The 25,503-nt window shown below is 35.4% G+C and overlaps 1 protein-coding gene across 1 annotated transcript in view; it reads left to right on the forward strand.

Annotated features, from left to right (window-relative positions):
* Positions 1–25,503, forward strand: part of LOC127873263 (muscle-specific protein 300 kDa-like) — a 106,603-nt gene that overhangs the window by 12,057 nt on the left and 69,043 nt on the right. Inside the window, 1 exon segment of the mRNA XM_052417037.1 lies at positions 1,072–1,402. Coding sequence (XP_052272997.1) covers positions 1,240–1,402 — 163 coding nt within the window. The 5' untranslated portion in view covers positions 1,072–1,239.

Below are 25,503 nucleotides of genomic sequence, written 5' to 3' on the forward strand. Positions count from 1 at the left end.
AGGCCTTTCCATACGCCCAAAAATTTTTACCCCTGTGACCTTGACCTTGAACTTAGGGTCGGCGTTTAGGTTTCGAAATGTGCGTTTAGGTTTCGAAAAAGCTCATAACTTCTATGTCCCTTGAGATATAACCTTCATATTTGGTATGCATGTGTATATGAACAAGGCCTTTCCATACGCACACAAATTTTGACCCCTGTGACATTGACCTTGAACTTAGGGTCCGCGTTTAGGTTTGGAAATCTGTGTTTAGGTTTCGAAAAAAGCTCATAACTTCTATCAAGCGTTTATAGGGGGCATAAGTCATCCTATGGTGACAGCTCTTGTTTTTCCTTTTTTATTTTTGAAAGATCGTCTAATAAATTATTAAATATGAACAATTTCCCCATGATGGCTTACGTTATACTGTCAAGCACTCAAATAGTCGAGGGCGCTGTCCTCTGACAGCTCTTGTTTTTAGTCCCATACTGGCCATGTTATCAGTGCAATTTTATTGGTTTATTCTTGTATTGGCAGGGGTATGTCTTTTAGCTGATTTTTTTTCCACTACCAACATCTGCCCAGTTTTTAGGTTGGGGCAAGCAAACTTACATGATTTTCATCCAATATAATTAAGTCAATTATAACTGGTATTTACATGTAGCAATGTCCCCAAGAACTGGTATTTATCTATGTCCCCCAAGTACAAATAATTTTGAGGCAGTCTTTGTCATTGTATTTACAAGTGTTGTTTGTTAGAATGTTGTAAAACACTGAAGTGTCTGTGATAAATAATTGTGACTGCAAAAGAAGGCATAAAACACCTGGTGTAGTTATAAAATAAATGCAGGATTTTTTATTTGAAATATTCCGTACTGTTTGAATATCAAAATAATATCCAACTGGTGAAATTACAATAACATGGGATTAATAGACAGGATTTGTAGTGGATAATGATGATTGTTAATTGTCATAATATTTGTTTAAACTGGATTAAATCAATTGCAAACTATTAACCTGAAAGTATTCAGTATTTATCGTTGGGGAACGTATTTGTGAAGAAGTTATAAATGCTGTGTTTGTTTTTTGCAGGGCATATCAGCAAGAGGACAGATGTAGTGACACAACAAAAAAACGCTTTTAACCAAAATTTCTAGAAGTGCAGTGTATTTATGATCATTTCACCATGAGTATTTGACCGTTCCACGCCGAACGAACGGAAACTGAGCAGAGTTACCAACACAACAGATAACGTTAACTATGAGTCGACACAACAGCGAGGGTTCCCTCTCCTCTCTGTCGGCCAGCGCGAGCCCCAGGGACAGTCCTGGCCCGATGTCCCCGGGCGGCGCCGGCGACAAGGGGAGGAAAGGGGGTCAGGGAGGGGGAGGAGGAATACAGGCACAGATCCAACAGCTGCAAGGTAGGTCTTGTGTGAATAGTTTTTCACTCATAAATATTTAAACATCATTAGTGTCCAATGACTATTGAATCATGAAGGATGACTGCTAACCGAAAAGTCTTATCAATTTTAATAATTAATTATATCTTCCCTATTCAATTGACAATTTATTTTTGCGAAATTGTGTTGAAAGCCTACTAAGGTTTATTGAGATACACTCGAGTCTGTTTCCTGGGTATAAGATGGTGTCTTTGGAGGTCTTAAAATTGTGCCTTAGTGAGGATCAAACCCTGGACCTTGTGATTGCCTTGGGTGGGGCACCATATCCTTGATACCGTATAATCTCATTTTGTCACTTTAGTTCAAAACTTCAAGGTGTGATTTATAAATGTATTGTCTGTGTTTAAATAATGGAATATAAGTGACATGTTGTCATCTTTAAAGCTAGATTTATCAAGACAGAGCTTGAAATTTTGTGAAAAGTTGTATGTTTTTATACAATCGCACACAATTTCTAACCCTGTCATAGTTATTTGTTTGTTGTTTTGAAGCTATGTTAGGGCCAATTGCATCATCACAAATAAATATTTTCGCTCTTGCCAATTGAGTTTATTTTAGATGCTAGATGTTTTGTTTTGTAGTGCTGCTAGTGTTTGCAATAAGTGCAAAGTAATATGGGGCTTTTGAGTTTTAAATTCTAAAAGTATAAACATATTATGGTCGCAATTGTTTAAAACAATCTTATTTATTGGGAAATTATTATTAAGAGCAATTTGCATTTGTGTCGTGTTCTGACAAAACTGGGCATAATGCATGTGCGTAAAGTGTCATCCCAGATTAGCCTGTGCAGTTCGCACAGGCTAATCAGGAACGACACTTTCCGCCTAAACTTGATTTTCGGCAAGGAGGGACTTCCTTGAAACTAAAAATACCATAAAAGCGGAAAGTGTCGTCCCTGATTAGCCTGTGCAGACTGCACAGGCTAATCTGGGACTACACTTCGCACATGCATTAAGCCCAATTTTCTCAGAACACGACACATTTAATTTTGTAACTGAGCATCACTCCTGGAAAACCAGGCTTGATTCATGTTTGTAACAGAGACAACCCTTTTTCATTTTATGAAATTTTTCCTTTACCACTTTTAAGATACCTTTTTTGACGCATGTGTAGTCTCTTAGAAAGTTACATTTAATTAAAGATCTTTTTACTAAATTCAAGTTTTAAAGGCTTTATTTCCAGCCTATAGATACTGATGAGCAGCAATCAGCATAAAACCTCAACAGACTGTGAGTTACTCGCAGGCAGTTCGGGTTTTATGCTGGTGGCAAAAGCCATTTTCACTTTGCTTTTATGGGGTAAAGGGTTAAAGAAAGTCCCTTGTAAACTAACATCCAGTCTCGGAGGAAAGTGTTAATCTTGGACAACACATTACGCACATGCATGGCGCCCATTTTTGGACAACACATTACGCACATGCATGGCGCCCATTTTTGGACAACACATTACGCACATGCATGGCGCCCATTTTTGGATAACACTTTACGCACATGCATGGCGCCCATTTTTGGACAACACATTACGCACATGCATGGCGCCCATTTTTCCCAGAGCATGGCTCAAATATATTTTTCATTTCGTCGCCGTCGTTCTCAAACCTCGTAGCTATAAAATGCCAATTTTTCAGGAGAGAGAAAAAACCGTCACATTTTTTTATAACGATGTTTTAGAAATTGAAATTCTGTAAAAATACCAAACAAAGGAAGCTGCAAAATACGGTATAAGCCGTAGACCCCTAAGTCATACTGATAAGTCATACTGGTATTCAGAAATGGTAGCTATGATATTTTGTCACCACAGTTTTGTCATTTTTATGAGGTACGAAAATTCGTCCTGATAGGAAACCTCATAGCTGCAAATATTAAAACATTTTTGTCAAATTTGTCCAAACGAAATTACGTACCTATAGGTGTAATGACATCGCTGCGACTTTTCGCCGGAATAAAAGCCAACAATCATTCTACAACATTTCGTTCCGTGGCTTTTTCAAGGGCTCTGATTGGCGTAGAGCTACGAGATATAGCACAAAACACGCACCAGACTTCATATATTCGGAAAAGACGAAAAAAATTGTTTGAACATTTTGGAGCTACGAGGTTTGAGAACGACAGCGACAATTTGCTAATGTATTATTGAGATTGTGTGTATGAATCTCACAGATACATCAAAAGCCTTGATATACAGTGTAGTGCTCAGTCAATGCTGGCTTATTTTGTGCTCGCTTAAATTGTTGTTAAGAATATCAATGGGTTTTATTTGAGGCCGAAATATTTATTTGTGAAGTTGTAGCTTTAAATGTAAGCAGATTTTTTAATGTATAGTATTCTATAGGACCTTAGCTTAACACAAATTTGTATAATAACAACAGTTCTGTTACATGTGTAGATGTTGTATAACAGAAATCCAGTTGAAAGAAGACATGGCAGTATAGTTGGAAAATTTAAACATCAAAATGATAAGACTTTTTAAAACTCAATTACCTGAAAATGATATTCTTTTCCATAACTTGTAAATTTTTTATGATAAATTTCAAGGTTTACTTGAATTGTGCATATTTAATTTGATGTTCATTATAAAAAACCACTAAACGCAGCCTGTGTATTTTCTATCTGCTTCAGTGAATTGTGGTTGAATCTTTTAAGGTTCTTTGCTTGCTAAATAGAATTCTCTTGATTTGAAAACTTGATGTCTTGCATATTATTGGATAATATTGGATTTAGAAATAAATTTGCTTGTTGACAAGAAAACAATTTTGATATTTCCACACCTCTGATTATGGCATAAGAAAAAGTGATACAAGATAAAAAAACAATGATATATATAAACATTTAAAAATTGTTGAAGACCCAGTTTTAGATGTAAAATAAATGTTTGTAAAGGTTTGAAAAGACAGGTTTGATTATATTAGTTATATTGAAGTAAGTTGATATGTTTTCATTGAAGACCTTTGGAGGTCTGGCCACAGTGGTTCCAATACATCTTGTGACATTAATTCACTTCTTGTAGCCAATTAAATTCTTTACCCATAGTGAAATTTAAAAAAGAAACACTAAAATTAGGCGACACATTAAGATCATTTCTATTAGATCTTTTATTGTAAAAAGTAATTGATCTTTGAAAGTTTTCCAGTATTGAACTTTCTATTTATCAAAGGACTTATGGTGTGTAACCTAAAACTCATTTTATCCTCCCTTATCAGTGTTTGGCTTAAAGTAATCGTGTCACGTACTTGATAGGTATATATAGGTATCGAAAGTAATTATTCAAATATGCAATCTTTTATAAATTCACTTGGCTCACTGTTTACTTAAAACACACTTTTCTTCAGGTGAACTTTAATCAATACTATGAAATATTTGTATAAAGGCTTACACTTTGAAACACATTTATTGTAGGCAGTTTTTTCAATTCAAAGGGGACAGATCATTTTTCTTATGCATTTATAAATTGTTTGTATCAATGAAATGATATATATGTTATCACAACATTTCATTCACGCATGCCCATGCAGTGATATTTTTACAAATTTGTTCATCCGAGCCCTGGGACTCAATAACTTGCAAATTATTCCCAGAATTGAAAGAATGAGTCCAAATATTGAACGGTATTATTTTTTGAGAAATTTAAATGCATTTTTGGGACTCACTTAATTCGAAACTTTGCATCCCCAGAGGTTTTTGTGAGTCCAGGATGCAGGACTCGCAGGTAAAAAAATCACTGCCCATGTGTTTCATTGTTACTTAGAAATGGATCCTTTATAATGTACATCTAGTAGCTTATAGAAATACCAGGCCCAAAGAGATCCAATTATAAAATCCAACAATTTCATTTGTTGAAAAATTGGTAAACTGCGTATAAAAGAAAATGTGGCACCTTCTGTTTGCGATTGTAATGTGTTTATGTCAATAAATGTTTATGTCATTATGTTAATGTCAACTGCTAATTCAGGCAATACAGGTGCTTCATGTCTATAAAATCATTAAATTAAAGTAACAAAAAGCATGTTCTTATCAGTTGCATTTTTAGGATTGCTACTCATAAAAAGCTGTACTAGTCCATTTACATATTCCATGTGTTGAGCAAGAAAACTGCTATATCTGATACAAAAATATTGTACAGATGCAACTGTTTAGCACTTGGCAATATTATTATTTAACAGGGCACTTTACTGCAGCCCATCAACTGTGATTCAATATTACCTGAAGAATTAGAATCAATAAATGGCAGAGAACAAGACAGAACCAAATGAAAATATTTAATCTGCTCTTTTATTACTGAAGAGCTGCAATTTAATCCACTTGGGGTTTATTGTATTTGTTACCTGTTCTGTTATTGAACAAATGTTAATGATGCTATTTTATTGGAAAATTATGTTATTTATTCATATCATGTGTCGTACAAATTGGCTTCCGGATGTTTTACTACTGTATGCTACAAAATAACTTTAAGCTGGCGATTGTTTGATTTTTAAAACGTGTAATTCTTCAGTGTGATTGCATGTTCATGAATATGAGAAATGTTTGGTAAATTGGGGAAGTAACTGAAGTTTTATGACCATACATGCCATACGTCCCGGATTGTCCGGGACAGTCCCGGAAATGAAGAACTTGTCCCGCTGTCCCGGAAATCTGTCAAATGTCCCGGAATTTACAAAATCCATATATACATTTACCTTATCTTAGGCCTATCTGCAACTCGAATCTGTGTATATCTGCAGCGTCGTCATGACAATGCCTACCCGAATAGGCAGACTACGCTACGTGTCAAAATCGATCAATTAACAGGGGACCTGTTATCATATCGATTGTCTCACGTTCGCGGTCAAACCGAAAAGGCGGCATTGTTTAATGCGGTTGTTAATTGACTTTAATCTACTACGTCATTATTTCCCGCTGCGTACGGGCAAAGAATAGTTGTTCACACATCTGAAGTCCAACATCGCTGAGTAAAATATTAATTGTGATCGGTTGTATGTATTGTGAATTGATTTGAGTTGACGATCTAACGGTACTGTATTGTTGTATTTTTTATTATATAAATGTTATAAATGAATAAAGGCGTATCAACAACTACGCGTTACACACCGGTCTTAACAATAACGCAGTGACGTCACCATCTATGTTTAGAACGCTTACACTGAAAACACGTGGCTTGTATCTAGTAACGGAAGTAGTAATGTTTAATTTGATGTTAATAGATAAAGTGTATTTCGGATAGGCTTTCGAACTTTTGCAATTACCGATGCGAAACAAATAAAACGTACCAAAAATGCACATGTATATAAATATCGCTACATTTTATACATGTCCCGGAAAATCGGCAAAAGTCCTGGACAATTTAACTCAATGTCCCGGAATTGGTCTGAAAAATTATGGCATGTATGTTTATGACTGTTACTTACAACATATTAACATAAAGCCTGTTGTTGTAAGAATTTAATGTATTTTTAATTTTTCTGTTATCAAGTTTACTGAATTAAATGAAAATTCTTAGGTAAATTGGGGAAGTCATTATTTCATTATTTTGAATCCAGATATTGTCAATGAATAGTTCACTGTTGTTTTATCTTGTCTAGACAGAGAATATTAAAAAATTAGTTCTGGAGTATATACAAATATTAATGCAACACAGGTATTGTAAAGTGAGAAAAAAGATCCTAAGTTTGTATTTCATATAATATTCATGTGGATATTTACTGTTAAAGCTCACATAAATAGGATTCTCAAAGGTTTTGATGTTCTACAGTTCTAGCATGTAATAAAGGTCATTTATCGGCAAGAGAATATATTCCCCAGACTTTATGTATACCACATACTTATTTCTTCCACTTTGTTATACTCCTCACCTCTCAGACTCCTACATAACATGTGTGGAAATATAAGCAGCTGCAGTATTTCAATAAATATCAATCACTTGATCAGTCTACCACATTTTAGCCAGTTCTACAGAGGTCAACACAGGTTCCTGACAGTATTATACATGTTATATTAAGAAGCAATATCCATGAACAGACTGACACTGTAATTTCTGTCAAACATTTATTTGATTTAATATTGCTACAAAGTGTGTTTCTGTGCTTGTCTTCTGGTGGACTAATTTTATTCAAAAGGGCAAATTAATCAATACTGACAGCATAATTTTGATTAAAGAATTAAAAAAAAATCAACAACAAATTAAGTGTTTCATTGCTTGTCCACTACTTCAGATTTTACCTATCAATACAGGGTTCGACATTAACTTTTTTTACAGCAAGACTGTTGGACCAGCTCCTCTTAAAATGTACTAGCCCGAACCTCATGTCTACTAGACCACAAATGACATAGCAAATGAACACAATTGTGTCGTGTAACTGTTTAATCAGGATTTATCAGTAAATAATCATTGAACACCAGATTATTTTTTTTGATGCATAGAGTAAAACAATAAAATAAAACTTTTTTTTTGCTTTTCTCCGTCAAATTCAATCCATTGGAATTGACTCGATTTTCCATCTAGGATAAAATTGACGTTTTCGTGTTTCTTCATATTTACGTTTCGTGTCAGTTTAAGCGTCGGATTCTTTTTTATTAACTGATTTGTCGGACAAAAATCCGAACTTGAACAAAGCCATTCCTTAAATTACATTCTCTTGTCTGCTACGCAAAAATGTTTACATTGACCATACTGATTTTCGATAGAAGTCGTAAAATCATGCTCTACAGTTTTACGACACTGCAGAAAATCATTAATATTCATGACAACTTGACCAATAAACAAGCAATTTCTGCAGGAAGCTCTCCTTTGCGTCTAAAAATAGCAATGAATCATGTGAATGCTCCGCGTTTATTTAAATACACTAGTTTTGTTTGAATGTAAATAACGAATACTAGAGTAATTTTACACATTAAAAATAAAGGTTTTCACGGCAGTTAGTTATAGTTATATGAATCAGTATAGATTTTTTTATGTACGACCAGTCGGACAAGCTAGCCCGCAGTTTTACTAGCCGGACCACCGATCTTACTAGACAATGTCTGTCGGATGTGCCTTAGTGTCGAACCCTGCAATACAATCATCTTTCAACAAATATTTCCAGGTCTGTTTACACCAATGATTTTATGATGGTGTAATGGCCCAGCTTTTTGTATTTCAATGACTAGCTTGCAATAAAGTGCAGAGCTCTTGAGGTAAAGCAGAAGATTAGATCACAGGCTTGTAACTCTAGTCCACTGAAGCTGCACTCCATTGACTATGCTGAAAGACAGTTTTGTATTTCAAATTATGGCACAAACTGTTTATGGCTTAAACTCCAACTGTGGTATTGATGTTATTTGACCCCTGTAAGACCTCTTAAATGGTTTTGTTGCATCCTTCTCATATATGCAAGTAATTTTGCACACTGTTTCAAGATACAGCCATTTTTATTGCGTCTGATGTGTTACTTTAAATCTTTGTTTATGCCCCCATTTTGAAGAAAAGGGGGTATATAGTTTTCGCACTGTCTGTCGGTCGGTCACACTTCGTGTCCGTTTCTAATTCAAATAGTTTTCATCCGATCTTTACCAAACTTGGTCAGAAGTTGTATCCAGACAATATCTAGGTCAAGTTCGAATATGGGTCATGCCGGGTCAAAAACTAGGTCACGGGGTCACTTAGTGCATTTCAAGGATTAAGCATGGTGTCCGCTCTCTAATTGAAGTAGTTTTCATCTGATCTTTACTAAACTTGGTATGAAGTTGTATTAAGACAATATCTAGTTCAAGTTTGAATATGGGTCATGCCGGGTCAAAAACTAGGTCACGGGGTCACTTAGTGCATTTCAAGGATTATGCATGTTGTCCGCTCTCTAGTTTATGTGGCTTTCTGATTTATTTTGATATTCTAAGACATTTTTATGCCCCCGGAGGAGGGCATTATAGTGATCGGACTGTCCGTTCGTCTGTCCGTCCGTCTGTCCGTCACACTTTGCGTTTAGATTTCGAAAAATGCTCATAACTTCTATGTCGCTTCAGATAGCAATTTCATATTTGGCATGCATGTGTATATAGACAAGGCCTTTCCATACGCACACAAATTTTGACCCCTGTGACCTTGACCTTGAACTTAGGGTCCGCGTTTAGGTTCGAAATCTGCATTTAGGATTTAAAAAAAACCTAATAACTTCTACCAAGCGTTTACACAGTTATACTTTTATGTAGTGACAAAGTTACAGTTGGGGGCATCCGTGTCCTGTGGACACATTTCTTGTTTTAAGTGCATAAACTAAAAGATTACTTAAAATTTACAATATTATGTGTTTTAATTAAAACTTTAATAAGGCTCACAAGTACAAAGTTTGAGGGCCTTGTTTGAGGAAACAATCTTGTATCAATATGCTTAGGGGTGATAAAAGCAACATATTATTGCCAACATTTATGAAAGTAAAAGTAGTCAGTAGAAAATTGTGTAATTGGAAAATGAAAGTAAAAGAATAAAAAACGAGTCAAATCAACAGGTGTTTTCTTTTTAAAGTAATGATTTGGCAAACAGGAGGTGCAAGGAGAAAGTAGATTTCCAGTAAACTACTTGTTTACCAGCAGTTATTACCTGTCTAGAAGTGCAGCTGGGGAAAACCTGTTATGTTATTCCCAGTCAGAAAATGATGCATCAAGGTCACAGCTAACAGTTGATTTGAAGGAGGCAGTAGGCTTGTTGCACCTTTGTTTACAACTGGTTGGGTGTGGCTGAGAGAGGTGACTGAGATTGTCCGATAAGCACACTGGCTTTTCCATGTCAGTTATGGGTTTGGATTATTGATGAAAAACAAGATACAGGCCTTAGCTGAACACCAATTATTTTCTCGTTATAACTGAACAGTTGCTGGATTAGAATGTATGTAAATCATAATTGTTGCTTGAACAATATGCATTTATCTTTTACTTTTTGTTTGAAACTCCAGTGTGTATATGAAAACTTCTTTGTTGTAGCAAAAAAACTGCTCAGAATTGTCTGTCATGCTGTACTCAAATTAATATTTTCATTACATAATAGGAAAATGTCTACCAAAAAAATCTGCTGCTTATACGCAAAAATAAAACCTTGGCAAGCCTGAAAGAGATTCATGTCTACATGAAAGACCTTTATGCAAATAATGCTCCCATTTTGCCTGTGATGAAACTGAAATAAATAACATTCCAGTAATGAGAAAAGCAGGCATGATTATTTGTATGAAGTTACTGAGCTAACATGAGAAGAAAAACAAATATGGCAGCCGTATTGCATCAAATGCCCTTGCCAATCCAATGCTAAAAGGTTTCGTGCTACTTTAAAATTGTATGACTTGGTTTCCTTTGGATATTTTTGCAGTTTTAAAAGTATTTTAGGCATATTTAGGTGTGGGTGAATGGTGCTGAAAGAAATGGTATTGTTTCTGTTGGTTATATATTGTTTGTGCCCTGAGTTGTGCATCTAATTTATAAAATCTGCTAGAGCAAATAGAGCAACATTTTAGTATTTAAAATGAAAAATATTTTAATTTTAGAAAATGATTACTGCTGTATACTTATATCCTTGCTAGTCTAAGGTTAGAAATATTCTGCAATAGTAACTTGTCTAAGCACTTCAGGTTTTAATCCATATGCAAATATTTGCAGGCTTTTTTAACAATTATCCAATATTGACCTTATCAAAGTAATGGAGATGCAAACCGTTCCAAGTATGTCATAATGAAATCATGAGCTTTAAAGTAATGTTCAAGCCTTAATTACATTTTGTTAGTATTTGTACATGGCAGTCTCTGATTTCATTGTAATGTCCCAAGCAATAATGCTTTATAGCCTCTCTATTGATAAATGTCAGTACTCGTGACAATGTTTCAAGTCTGTGCGGGTTTGGTTAGTACAGTCTGTAAGTCAATGAGGGTTAAGCAGACTTTTATCAGGTAGAATTATTTAATGTTCATTCTTCATGGTCATGTATGCACACAAGTTTCAGAATGAATGTAGTTCAGTGCAATTTCAAATATCAGTGCACTGATTATGGATGAAAAGTAATGTAAAGGCTGATGATTCTTGTATAATATATATATTGTCAAAATATTGCCTTAAATTGGTTCTCATTATATGGTTTGCATCAGAGGTTTTCCTAGCCATTTTGGGAAAAGGAGTTTGGTCAGATTTGGATTTTTTTATTCAATAAAAAATGGCAAATTTGGGAATTTGTTAGCAACAACATGAACAACATTGGTTTTTTTTATAAACAAATATTGACACATCAGGCCATTTCCTGGCTATGTTTGGAATTCCAAAATTACAGATTTATTTGTTGTTTTTTTTCTGCGTCAAAGAAGACAGTGGCATTGTCCCCCTTTACGGTGATTTATCAAATTAAAACCTGATACAGAAATATTTGCTGTAGGGTTGGAGAAGCCCTGTTGAGGAATGTTTATCTGTCAACAAAATACTTGAGTGATGTACCGACCAAACAGACTTCAAACATGATGATGACTTCTGTATATCTCAGTATCGATAACATTGAAGGGTTTTCAATATTTTCAGTGTTTTTGGCAGATTTGTGAATGACCTTTACAGATAAACCTTTCATCTCTATGAAGGGTAAGGAATAATGGATATTGAACACAGCTAATAAATTTATTTTGTAAAAAATATGTCACAGCAAACTAGTCAACGCATGGAATCCTTTAATGAAAAGCTGCTTGATGTTGATGTTTTTGTGTTATATTTCAGAATTATTTTTTTATGAATATGTCATTTCTAGCTAGGTTTTTGTCTTAACATAATCAGTATTGGCACAAATATTAACAAAAATCTTTTAGATGCTAAAAGGTATACACCTGACTGTAATGTAAAAAAAAATGCAGTACTGTGTAGTAAAATTTTTGGAGGATTTAATGTACCTTTCATTATAAGTGTACATTTTTTATGAACGGTTGAGGGTAAAAATCAGATTAGCCTATTTCTGTGAGATTATAATCATATATTGATCCTTAAATTTCAATGAAGCTTTTCCTAATTTCAGTGCTTTACTGCAATGATGGTATGAACTTATTGCTGTCTGGTTTCAATGAAGGGAATCCAGTCTTAAATGATAGTTCTTTGGGTGAATATAATCATATATAAATGTATTGATCTTAAAGGTTGCCTGGACCAATTCGCATTAATGAGTATTAAGCTTATAAAAATATTGGCAGTTCAGTACATTGGGTAGGAAATTAGAATCATTCAATGTCTTTCTGCTCTGTTGATGTTGAAATGTTCATGAAATATCTTTAATTAGTTGAACCAGTTGTCATTTTGTGCACTATTTGTAACAATCATTACTGTAAAAAGGATAGTTACTGTAAGATCTGCACGCATTCAGATTCATCCTTTGACTTTCTCAGTCCGTCTCTGTAAATAAACACTGTTCAAGATCAGCACCTGTATTGTATTGGCCTCTTTAGTTTTGCTGTTGGTCCAGTTCCTGCGAAACTGGCTAACACCAGCAGTCATCTGGACAGCAGTCTTTAAACAAAATTCTGTCAGAACAAAAAATTCCATTTAAGTGGAAAGTGTTGTCCCTGATAAGACTGTGCATACTGCACAGGCTAATATGGGACAACATTATGCAAATGCATTAAACCCCGTTTTACCACAATTAGGTTTATTCCAATTATGCAGGACTGCTTAGACTTGTGCAGGGTTCTCACCATACATGCCAGAATTGTTCAGGTCCAAATCCGGACATCCATAAAAATTGTTGGGACATTTGACCAAAAAGCGGGATTGTCTGGCCAGGACACCTAAAACGATCAATCATTCCATCTTTATTTTAGTCAGGAGTCGGCCAATAATGTACAGAAATTATATATTTCTATCCAATATCGACAATAAATGTGTGTAAGAATTTCATGAACACAAACATTCCACATTTTCCAGAAGTAAAAACAAACATGTGCATTATGTGCTTGTGCATGATTCCATTAAGTGAAATTTTAGGTATGTATGACATTCAACCAGGACACGGTATTCCGATTGAACATGTGTAAATTGTGCAACGCGATGTACTTAAACCACGGTTTTTATTGGACCAATTGTCAATTTACCCTAAATTTAGATTGATATAAAACCATTTTCAGAAAATAAGTTCAAAATGAAAGTACATTTATGTGAAACATCAATGTGTAACAATCAGCATTCAATTTGTTTGATTAACAAAATCAATGTTTTTACAGATTTTTTAACCTCAGGTGGTATAATACACAGTATATTTGGACTTGACTAGCCTGCAGTTGGCTCTTATTTCAGTACGACACATGTATAAATTGCAATTAGCGACACCTATCTTAAAAACAAATAGTGTAAATGCCTGATAAAATAAATAATTTGCTGATATATCGCTCATAAAGTGTCAAAAAACAACAGTAAGTATCAGTGGGTTTTAAATAGGGGGCAAAAAAAAATGGCAATGGTAAATTTTTAGCTCACCTGAGCAATCATTTTTTGTGACCGGTCTTTGTCCGTCGTTTCTGTCCGTCCATCCGTCCGTTAACATTTGCTCGTAAACACTCTAGAGGCCACATTTCTTGTCCCATCTTCATGAAACTTGGTCAGAAGCTTTGTCCCAATGAAATCTCAACCATTTCGAAACTGGGTTGTGCCGGGTCAAAAACTAGGTCACTAGGTCAAAAAAAAGGAAAATGTTGTAAACACTGTAGAAGTCACATTTCCTATCCAATCTTCATGTAACTTTGTCAAAATGTTTGTCTTATCTTGGTTGAGATCAAAAGTGGTTTCGATCCGTTGAAAAACATGGTCGCCAGTGGGCGGGGCAGTTTTCCTTATTTGGCTTTAACGAAACCTTGTAAACACTCTAGAAGTCACAATTTTTGCCCAATCATCATGAAAGTTGGTCAAAACATTGGTTCAATTGATGTCTCAGACGAGTTCGAAAATGGTCGAGATCGGTGAAAAAACATGGCCGCCAGTGGGCGGGGCATTTTTCTCTATATGTGTATAGTGGCAGTTTTCCCTATTTTGCTATAGAGAAACCTTGTAAACACTCTAGAAGTCACAATTTTTGCCCAATCATCATGAAAGTTAGTCAAAACATTGGTTTTATTGATATCTCGGCCTAGTTTGAAAATGGTTGGGATCGGTGAAAAAACATGGCCGCCAGTGAGCGGGGCATTTTTCTCTATATGTATATAGTGAAAACATGTGAACACAGTAGAAGTCACATTTTTGGCCCAATTTTCATGAAATTTGCTCAGAACATTTGTTTCCTTGATACGAGGGTTGAGTTCAAAAATGGTTCCGGTCAGTTGAATAACATGGCTGCTGGGAGGGGGGCAGTTTTCTCATTATGCCCCCCCCCTCCCCCTTTTGAAGAAGAGGAGGTATATTGTTTGGCTCATGTCGGTCCGTCCGTCCACCAGATGGTTTCCGGATGATAACTCAAGAGCGCTTATGCCAAGGATCATGAAACTTCATAGGTACATTGATCATGACTCGCAGATGACCCCTATTGGTTTTCAGGTCACTAGGTCAAAGGTCAAGGTCACGATGACCCGAAATAGTAAAATGTATTCCGGATGATAACTCAAGAACACTTATGCCTAGGATCATGAAACTTCATAGATACATTGATCATGACTCGCAGATGACCCCTATTGATTTTCAGGTCACCAGGTCAAAGGTCAAGGTCACGGTGACCCAAAGCAGTAAAATGGTTTCCGGATGGTAACTCAAGAACGCTCATGCCTAGGACCATGAAACTTCATAGATACATTGATCATGACTCGCAAGTAACCCCTATTGATTTTCAGGTCACTAGGTCAAAGGTGAAGGTCACAATGACCCGAAATAGTAAAATGGTTTCCAGATGATAACTCAAGAACGTTTAGGCCTAGGATCATGAAACTTCATAGGTACATTGATCATGACTCGTAGATGACCCCTATTGGTTTTCAGGTCACTAGGTCAAAGGTCAAGGTAACAGTGACCCGAAATAGTAAAATGGTTTCCAGATGATAACTCAAAAACGCTTATGAAACTTCATAGGTACATTGATCATGACTCAAAGATGACCCCAATTGATTTTCAGGTCACTAGGTCAAAGGTCAAGGTCACAGTGACCTGAAATAGTAAAATGGTTTCTGGATGATAACTCAAGAACGCTTATGCCTAGGATCATGAAACTTCATAGGTACAATGATCATGACTAGCAGATGACCTCAATTGATTTTCACGTCACTAGGTCAAAGGTCAAGGTCACGATGACCCAAAAAACATATTCACACAATGGCTGACTCAACTTATAAAAATGGTTTCTCGATGATAACTCAAGAATGCTAACGCCTAGGATCATGAAACTTCATAGGTACATTGATCATGACTCGCAGATGAAATAATGATGAAACTTGACCAGGATTTTTGACATTTGGTAAAGATTGAATGAACCGCCTCCTCTTAGGTGAGCGAACTAGGGCCATCTTGTTTACAAATGTCAGGACAAATTGTCGTGTTGGGATGCCAGGACAACATCCTACACGGAGATTGGGACGTCTGGCTTGTATGGTTCTCACATATAGCAGCTTTTGCACACAATGGGATTTAATTTACTTGAAATACAAGCATTGTGTATCAGACTGCTCTTTTCCAACCAGTGGTTTCTTTCAGACTTAACATAAATTAAATGTTTAGTATTCAGTGGTGTGCTGTTTAAGACTTTAAATTGTATGTTCAATAAAAAACGTCAGTTCAGATTATGTTACCTCCAAGCTGTTTGTTCATGTTTCAATGATGTCTATTGAAATATTGTTTACCAACCAAACAGGATGAAAATGTGCTGGTATACAGATGAAAGCACGTTCTTTAACAAAGGATAGGTCTTCAAATATAACACATTCTAATTTAAAACATTTTTGCATAAGCTATTAGCACTTACTTAGTATGGAATTCTCGACTGATAAAAACCTGGTTGGGGCTAGTGCCAAGTTAAGCGATATCAACCATACATAAGTACATTCTTTTTAATAGGCTCTGATTGCCTCTAAATACACCCGCTATTCAAGTCTATTTAATGGTCTTTTAAGTTACCATTGAGCTGTAGAGTCAGATCAGCACGAATGTAGACATTTCTTTTGTAGGTCACCTTAATGATTGCGGTCTTGAAGAGATATCTTGGAATGCAATGACAGACTGCTTAAAATGAGCTATTGAATACTGATTTTGATAAGCTGAGAAAAATTATTTCAAATAGTCCTTCATTTCAAAGCTAGTGTTTGTAATTGGTAAATTATTGTCTTGACCTAGAGATTTTCCCTGATGTTTTTGAACATACAATTAATGCATACTTATGTGAATTAATTTAATATGTTTTGAAGGTAAACACATTTTTATGTCCCCCCACTATAGTAGCATATTATTTTTGCCCTGTCTGTTGGTTGGTTGGTTGGTTGGTCTGTCTGTTGGTCTGTTTGCTCCAACATTAATATTTGCAATAACTTTTGCAATATTGAAGATAGCAACTTGATATTTGGCATGCATATGTATCTCATGGAGCTGCACATTTTGAGTGGTGAAAGGTCAAGGTCATCCTTCAAGGTCAAAGGTCAAATATATGGGTCAAAATAGCTAATTTAATGTACACTTTTGCAGTATTTCAATATTCAAGATAGCAACTTGATATTTTGCATGCATGTGTATCTCATGGAGCTGCCCATTTTGAGTGGTGAAAGGTCAAGGTCAAGGTCATCCTTCAAGGTCAGAGGTCAAATATATGTGGCCAAAACAGCTCATTTTATGAGTACTTTTGCAATATTGAAGATAGCAACTTGATATTTGGCATGCATGTGTATCTCATGGAGCTGCACATTTTGAGTGGTGAAAGGTCAAGGTCAAGGTCATTCTTCAAGGTCAGAGGTCAAATATATGTGGCCCAAATCGCTTATTTTATGAATACTTTTGCAATATTGAAGATAGCAACTTGATATTTGGCATGCATGTGTATCTCATGGAGCTGCACGTTTTGAGTGGTGAAAGGTCAAGGTCATCCTTCAAGGTCAAATATATGGGTCAAAATTGCTCATGTAATGACACTTCTGCAATATTGAAGATAGCAATTTTACATTTGAAATGCATGTGTATCTCATGGAGCTGCACATTTTGAGTGGTGAAGGGTCTAGGTCAAGGTCATCCTTCAAGGTCAAACGTCATATAGGGGGACATTGTGTTTCACAAACGCATCTTGTTAATTTGTCAATTATATAAATTAGCCGCCGCCCACATGCACTTTACATCTAATATATTTGCTGGGTCCCTCAATTTTCTCTATGAAAAAATGAGTGCTAACAAGTCAGTACAAAATGCTTTAATTTGAGGAATAATGGCATGTCATCACCACAATGCAATAAAAACAGCAACATCTTGTCTTCTGGTAACAAATCTTATAACTCAAATTTCAAAATGTTTTCTTAAAACCAGATTCACTGCCTATAATCAAAAGGTTTATAACAAAAATACTTATTTTTATTTATGCACCACTTTATTTCTGTGTTCTATTGTAAAGTGCTGAAATTACTTTTTCAGACACTGCTGTTTGTTTTCAATAATGGTAAACATTTTGTGTCTGATATATTTATGTTGTAAATGACCGAGTATAAAGATTCTTAATATTTTTTTAAACTATGGGAGGTAACTCAATTACTTTGCAAAAAGTCTTTTTGGATGAGCTCCCTTGCCTTAAAATGTGTTCAAAAGCTAGTTACTTCCCTTTGTATTTTTGTGTGATGGAGAAAGAGCAAATAATAAGTGAATTCCTATTGTCAATGAGATTATTGAAATCCCTTCTTTAAAGTAGAAATACTTAAAGTAGGCAACAATTATTATTAAATAATAATCTTGTTTGATTTTATTGTGGTTTGACTTTGACTCGGTTTCATTTGTTTGAAAGAAGTGTGGCATAAAATCTAAAGTTATTTTGCTTATTAGACAATGTGTGTTGCCAAGTTTCTGCCTTAATTTGGAGTTCTGTGTGAAAACCCTTCTGAATGAACCATTCTAAAGAATAATTCATACCTAAACTGAGTACAATATTAAAGCACAATCAGGCTATTCAGGGACGACACTTTCTTCCCAAACTGGATTTTTGCTAAGAGGAGACTTTCTTTAAACAAAAGATATCATAAAAGCGAAAAGTGTCATCCCTGATTAGCCTGTGCAGACTGCACAGGCTAATCTTTGACAACACTTTATGCACATGCATTAAACCCCTTTTCGCAGAGCACAGCTCATATATATAGATTTGCTAGTTGCTCATTTCCATAGTGGACTTCACATTGATAAGGAATGTTATCTGCTTAGGACCCTCTTTGCTTTGTCAATAAAGTGACACATTTGAAAAATGTGCGAGAGTTCAATAAAATCAAGTATTTTTGGGACCTATGAAGCTTATTGTGAACAGAAATATTTGTTGCTGTGTTACAACTTGCATGCAAGACAACCGGTTCTTTTTTTCTGGTTTAGGTTTTCTGAGACGTGTACAAAATTGTAAATATTTTTCAAAGGACATGTTGGTTTATTACACAATCTGAAACAAATAAATGTTTAAAACTAATATTTCTCAAAATAAACTTGGTTTATTGCATAAACTCACATTATGGTCATGAGAAAGGAAATAAAAACATAAACTGAGCCACGTGGCATCAGAAGCTAAGTAAAGAATCAGCTTGTGACACTCTTTAGAAGCCACATTTATTGCCCAATGAAACTTGGTAAGAACATGAATCCCAATGATATTTTGGCCAATTTCAAAACTGGGTCATTTGTAGGGTAAAACAGTAGGTCAAATTAAAGAAAAAAATTGTGATTACTAGAAGTCAGAGTTGCTTGCGCAATCTTCAATAAACTTTCTCAAAATATTTATTCAAATGTAGTTTCTGCCAAGTGAGATATGGTTCCTCTCTTTTAAAAAACATGGCTGCCATAAGAGGCATGGCAGATTTCCTAATGTGACTTTTTGACCCATGTTTCTTGAAACTTGCTCAGAAGCTTTTAAAATTGTAATGTGTTATGATATCTGGGCTGATTGCAAAAATAGTTTTTTTGTTGTTAAAAAACATGGCTCTCTGGTGTTAGGGCAGTTATCCTTATATTAAGTCTTGAAACATTGTGATGATGTAAGAACTGGTAGCACCCTAGGGTCTTTGGCACTCTTGTTTGCTCTATATATTGACTTAACATTTTAACTAGGCTTTCCTCAAACAATGTTTGTGGGATAATTTTCCAGAAAACTTTGGGCCCATCATCAGTTATAGTAAAAAAAAAAGCCCTGAACAACAAAAGCAATACAACAACAACAACATAAACAACCTTATCAACAACACAAGTAAGTCTTTTGACAATTCAGATTACGTTAAAGTCATTAATAGCAATGCAAATGAAACATATTTAAAACTCAGGTGGTGCAATAAACAGTTTAGCACCTTTGGGCTTGATTAGACTATATAACGGAAACGCTGTTGTTGTTCTTTTTGCCATTTAGCTAATCTTCTGTTCAAAATGTAAGTGGACTTATTGAGTGATTGTTACAAAACAGCCAAGTTTCATAAAAAATTTACCCCTGACTTATGAGCATATAGACTCATGACTGAGTATTTATTAGCAGTTTTTGCAAGTTTTTGTAATATTAATGGATACATACTGAGGGCCAGATAAGATGTGTATTTGCGTAAAATACGCATGAAAAAACAGAAAATACGCATGACTTAAAATTTTCTTGAGTAAAAAAACTCCTGGCTAAATTCGGATTATGCATTGTGTGCAATTTCAATGCGTATTAACCGTTTATACATGCATATTCATGTAAACATGACTCTGGCTCTGTCCTTGGACCTCTGCTCTTTCTGGTCTACATCAATGACCTCCCAGGCACTGTAACCTCAAAAACAGGGCTCTTTGCTGATGACACTCTCCTATACAGAAGGATCAAGACAGCACAAGACGCAGTAACACTCCAGTCTGATCTGGATTCCTTACAGAGATGAGAAAAAGACTTGTAGATGTCCTTCAACCCTTCAAAGTGTGAAGTCATACACATCTCCAAAAAGTGGCACCCCATAAAGTCAGAGTACCTTATTCATGGTCAGAAGCTCGCACCTGTAAAGGAAAGCAAATACCTTGGTGTGACTATCTTGGAGAACTTGACCTGGAAACCACATGTAGCTGCAGTCACCCGGAAGGCAAACAACAGTCTAGGCTTCCTAAGGCGCAACCTGTCCAGCTGCCCTCCCACTGTCAAAGAATGTACATACTACACCTAAGTGCATCCAATACTGGAGTACGCTGCTACCGCATGGGATCCTCACACCCAAACATGTATCAACCAACTTGAAGCAGTCCAGAGATGCGCTGCTTGCTTTGTGAAAGGGGATTACAGAACCACAAGCAGTTGTTCACAGATGATAGCAGACATTGGATGGCAGCCCCTTCAAGCGAGACGCCAAACATCTAACGTTACCATGATGTACCGCATAATCAATAACCTTATTGATATTCCGTCTGATCTCTACCTCCGCCCTGCTATATTATCCACAAGAGGCAGCAGTATTAGATACATCTTACCATACTGCAGAACTGAGTACCTCCATCACTCCTTCTTTTCGTCAGCAACAAGACTGTGGAACCAACTGCCTAACTACCTTGTGAGGGCCCCCAGTCTGAAAGTGATCAAGGAAGGGATGGCACGGAAATAAGCCACAATGAATCTGTAAATAGTTTTTAAAATTATTTTAACTGCGCCACACCGCGATCTTTTAAACCATTTTTCTTGTACGACAATGCCCCAGAGAGGGATATAGTACAATAAACAAAGAAGAAGGTTCCTTTCATTCTGTCCACACCGGTAAAAACGTAGTGACATGATCATCTATGTATACAATGTGGTTCCCAACCTAATTTACTCTTCAGTCAGAACGGTATCATTTCATTTTGGTCCACAATAACTTAGGCCGATGTTGACACAACGGGCTCCCCGCTGCATTGTTGAGAATCGATATACACGTATGGTGAAAACATTTGACATCTCATTCGATAAAACCCGAATCACCCAACTTCAAACATTTAATGTTTGCTATCAGTTCATCTCTTGTGAAAAACCCTTTTCCTTCAAGCACTTTTTAAATGGCAGCCGAAATACACATATAATAAACAAGTTGTGTGGACCAATCTTAGAAGATTTTGATCGTGGCTGTACAGTCTGTGCTAAAAAGTGGCTTGCCAAATCAAGACGGAAAAAGGGATTAATGGCTGCTTATAAGTCAAGGGGAAACAAACCCAGAACAACTGTTAAATTCATGGTGCAAAAACAAAAGTGATTGCTCTATTGTGTACAACACTGCTTGTTATAGCGAGTTAACACTACAAGTAACATGTACAATTTACTATTCATTGTGATCCTTTGAACATAAATACTCCTTAAAATTATCGGATTTTGATTTTTACTCATCAATTAAAAATTTCATGAGTGTAATACCCCTCGGCTGAAAATTTTTTCTTGAGCTCTGGATACATATGACAATCATTTGCAGTTAAAGCGGGACTGCACGATTTTGTCAAATATTTATGAATTTATGTAAAATGTGTCAAAAAACTTATTATACATATATTTATGCCCCCCTTCGAAGAAGTGGGGGTATATTGTTTTGCACATGTCGGTCGGTCCGTTGGTCTGTCCACCAGATGGTTTCCGGATGATAACTCAAGAACGCTTAGGCCTAGGATCATGAAACTTCATAGGTACATTGATCATGACTGGCAGATGACCCCTATATATTTTCAGGTCACTAGGTCAAAAGTCAAGGTCACATTGACTCGAAACAGTAAAATGGTTTCCGGATAATAACTCAAGAACGCTTATGCCTAGGATCATGAAACTTCATAGGTACATTGATCATGACTGGCAGATGACCCCTATTGATTTTCAGGTCACTAGGTCAAAGCTCAAGGTCACAGTGACTCGAAACAGTAAAATGGTTTCCGGATGATAACTCAGGAATGCTTACGCCTAGGATCATGAAACTTCATAGGTACATTGATAATGACTGGCAGATGACTCCTATTGATTTTTAGGTCACTAGGTCAAAGGTCAAGGTCACAGTGACAAAAAACGTATTCTCACAATGGCTGCCACTACAACTGACAGCCCATATGGGGGGCATGCATGTTTTACAAACAGCCCTTGTTCAATATAAAGTAAAATAAAAGTTAAGAAGAACATGTGTCGAAAAAGCGATATAAGCCAGATATTTAACTGTGAAAGCGAAAATGTTTGTACAGTCGAATTCACCAGCATGTATATCATGCATGTACAATGTGAATCTAAATTAAGTTATACGGATCATTTTACTTTCATGCAATGATATCTATTCATACGACACACAAACACTAACTCTGATCCTAATTGTAGGAAAATGTGTACGAAATATCTTCGTCACAATCGGCTCGGGATGCTAATTTGTCTTTGCTGCATTTTATGAAATTCGTCTTTAATGCATACTTTTTCTTGCCTTTGTGTTATTGCAACATATTTTTTTCAATGTATTTCAATGTATTACAATTTAACACATATAAAAATTGTGCAGTTCCGCTTTAATGAAACATAAAACATATGTTTGAAAATGAATGCATTGGCTGAGAAAAAGATGTCCCTTTAAGATTAGTTAAAATTAAATCATAAAGCTAATAGTGACTTCCTAAGATCTATTTTTCTGGTAAGACCCAGTACTTTGAGTCTTTGGAATGTTCATTTGATTAGAGACCTTTCCCACAATATGGACAGTATATCTATTATGCCAAAGCATGCAATTTTTAGCCATATCAAAAGATATTAAAATAAATCAGCCATCTATGTTTTATTAATTGCCTGGACATAAAATCACAATATATTGTGGACATAATTATTAATAGAACAGTTGTATATAATATCCTGCCATGTTTGAGTGTTTCCATGAAGCATTCTTAGCCATCTCTTAGTTATCTCTTGTCTTTTGACAGGTTACATCTACAAGTGGTTAGCTTGGCTGAACATGGTAAATAAACAAACAAGGCATGATAGTGCATCCCTGATTAAAGCCAAATTAGAGATCAGCTTTGTAAAGCTTTACAAAATCAGCGATAATAGTATCTTTGAACTTCGTCCAGTTTGATAGTTATTATCGAAATAAGGATTCTATTTGATATAGATTCACTTAAGTGAATAGAATTCACAGAGTATGCAAGAAAAATATTTTCTGATTCTGATAATTCATACTGTTGATTAACTAGCTCTTTTGGACTTTACATTTGTGAATGATTAATTAGATTTGATCAATATAAATTTACTAAGTTTCGTACATGTGTACACTGTTAAACTTTCTTTAGGTGGACTGTTTGAGGATAACTTTAAGAATTCAATTAATGTGTGAACTTTTGAATTTTAGATGAAACCTTAGTTGAATTTCGCTGGAGAGTGAATGTTATTGAACTATTGACAGATTTTATGACTGATTTAGTGGATGTGCAGGTATGGAGGTTTACTGGCTACTTTTGATCTGAAGTCAGGTCATGCTTTTCAGTATTGACAAAGTGATATCTACATTTACTTGGGACACTAAAATTCCTAAGGATGTCCAAAGACTATATTGTAAATGTGCACACATGAACTGTTGAACTTTGCATAAGTGGTTGTAAAAGAAAACAAATTCTGCACAGAAGTGAAATAGTCAAGCCTGAAAGGGACTGGTTCACTTGTCATGAACTAGTGTGTAAGTGTGCCATGTATACTAACAGAAGTTTCAAATATTAATGAATATCGAGCTATGGGCTGTTTCTATTATTAATGACTAAATAGCTACAAATTGTGAAAATCGTTGCCTGCAATGAGATGTCCATGACATTGGATTCTAATAAGGATATAACAGATCAATGGATTTATTAGATTTTCTTGTGACCAGCTGACTTGAAGCTTCCAGACTCCATAGAGGCCATTTCCGTGCCTGAATTGGAAGTGTCCTATGTATTGGATGATAGAATCGAAGTTTGTGGTAATTTAGGAAGACTGCAAATGACCATTAGATGTCAGCTCTGTGTAACAGAGTGTGTCCTTACATGTGAAGTGGTACTTCAAGTACGATATTGATGGCGGGACAGATCTGCTGTAACACAACTAATGGCATTTGATTTGAGACAAATATGAATCTTAGAAACATTGTGCATGCTGTGGTTTCTCTATATCTATGAAGAAATTATAAATATGGGTCTTCATCTTGAAATTGGAAATATATTATTTCAAAAGTTCAGTGTTTGTCCAATAATTCCCAGTGTGTATTGCACTGAATATTTCAAGTGTGATTTTTATGTGAATTTTTTCAATGAATTTCAATGAAGGCACAACGTTGAACCTGTTTACGTTGACAGAATAATGCATAATCAAATTTAATCAAATATTCCGTGATTGACCTATTTTGAAACCTTCCAAATGGATCAATACAGAGCTCAAAATAACATTCACTTTTGGACCAAAGCATTACAGATATGAAAGTAAAAAAATTTGAGATGTAATAACTTATTGAGTACAAACTGTTCACTCATATTGAGTTAGCAGATTATGAGGCCATACTATTCAAATGTATCTTAGCTGAGAGTTAATCCCTTTTGGAGATTTACTGGCACTTAAAAGTTGGTTTCTATTTAAAAATATGTTAAGCTGTGGATTGTTATTCTAAAAAGAAAACAAAGTTGAAGGAAGTGGAGTGCATGATGTTGAACGAAGCCCTGCAATGGAATTATGATGGAGTTCATGAATGAAAAAGTTTGATGTATAGTTTATATAAATGTCTTTTTCAGTGTCATGTAAAAAAGAGCTTGTTACCTTATAAAATTGAAGTAAGTGGGCTTAAACGATTCAAAACATTAAGTGAGTTTGCATAACATTTAAATGTGATTTTTTGTTGGCAAGATTTACAAAGCACACAATCAACAGAAATTGCATCTGATAAGAGAACATGAAGGGGGATCAATTATAGAAGATAAAATACATATGGTCCATGTTTAACAGAAGATTTGTTT

The sequence above is a fragment of the Dreissena polymorpha genome, chromosome 3 (genome assembly GCF_020536995.1).
Source record: "Dreissena polymorpha isolate Duluth1 chromosome 3, UMN_Dpol_1.0, whole genome shotgun sequence".
NCBI classification, from domain to species: Eukaryota; Metazoa; Mollusca; class Bivalvia; order Myida; family Dreissenidae; genus Dreissena; species Dreissena polymorpha.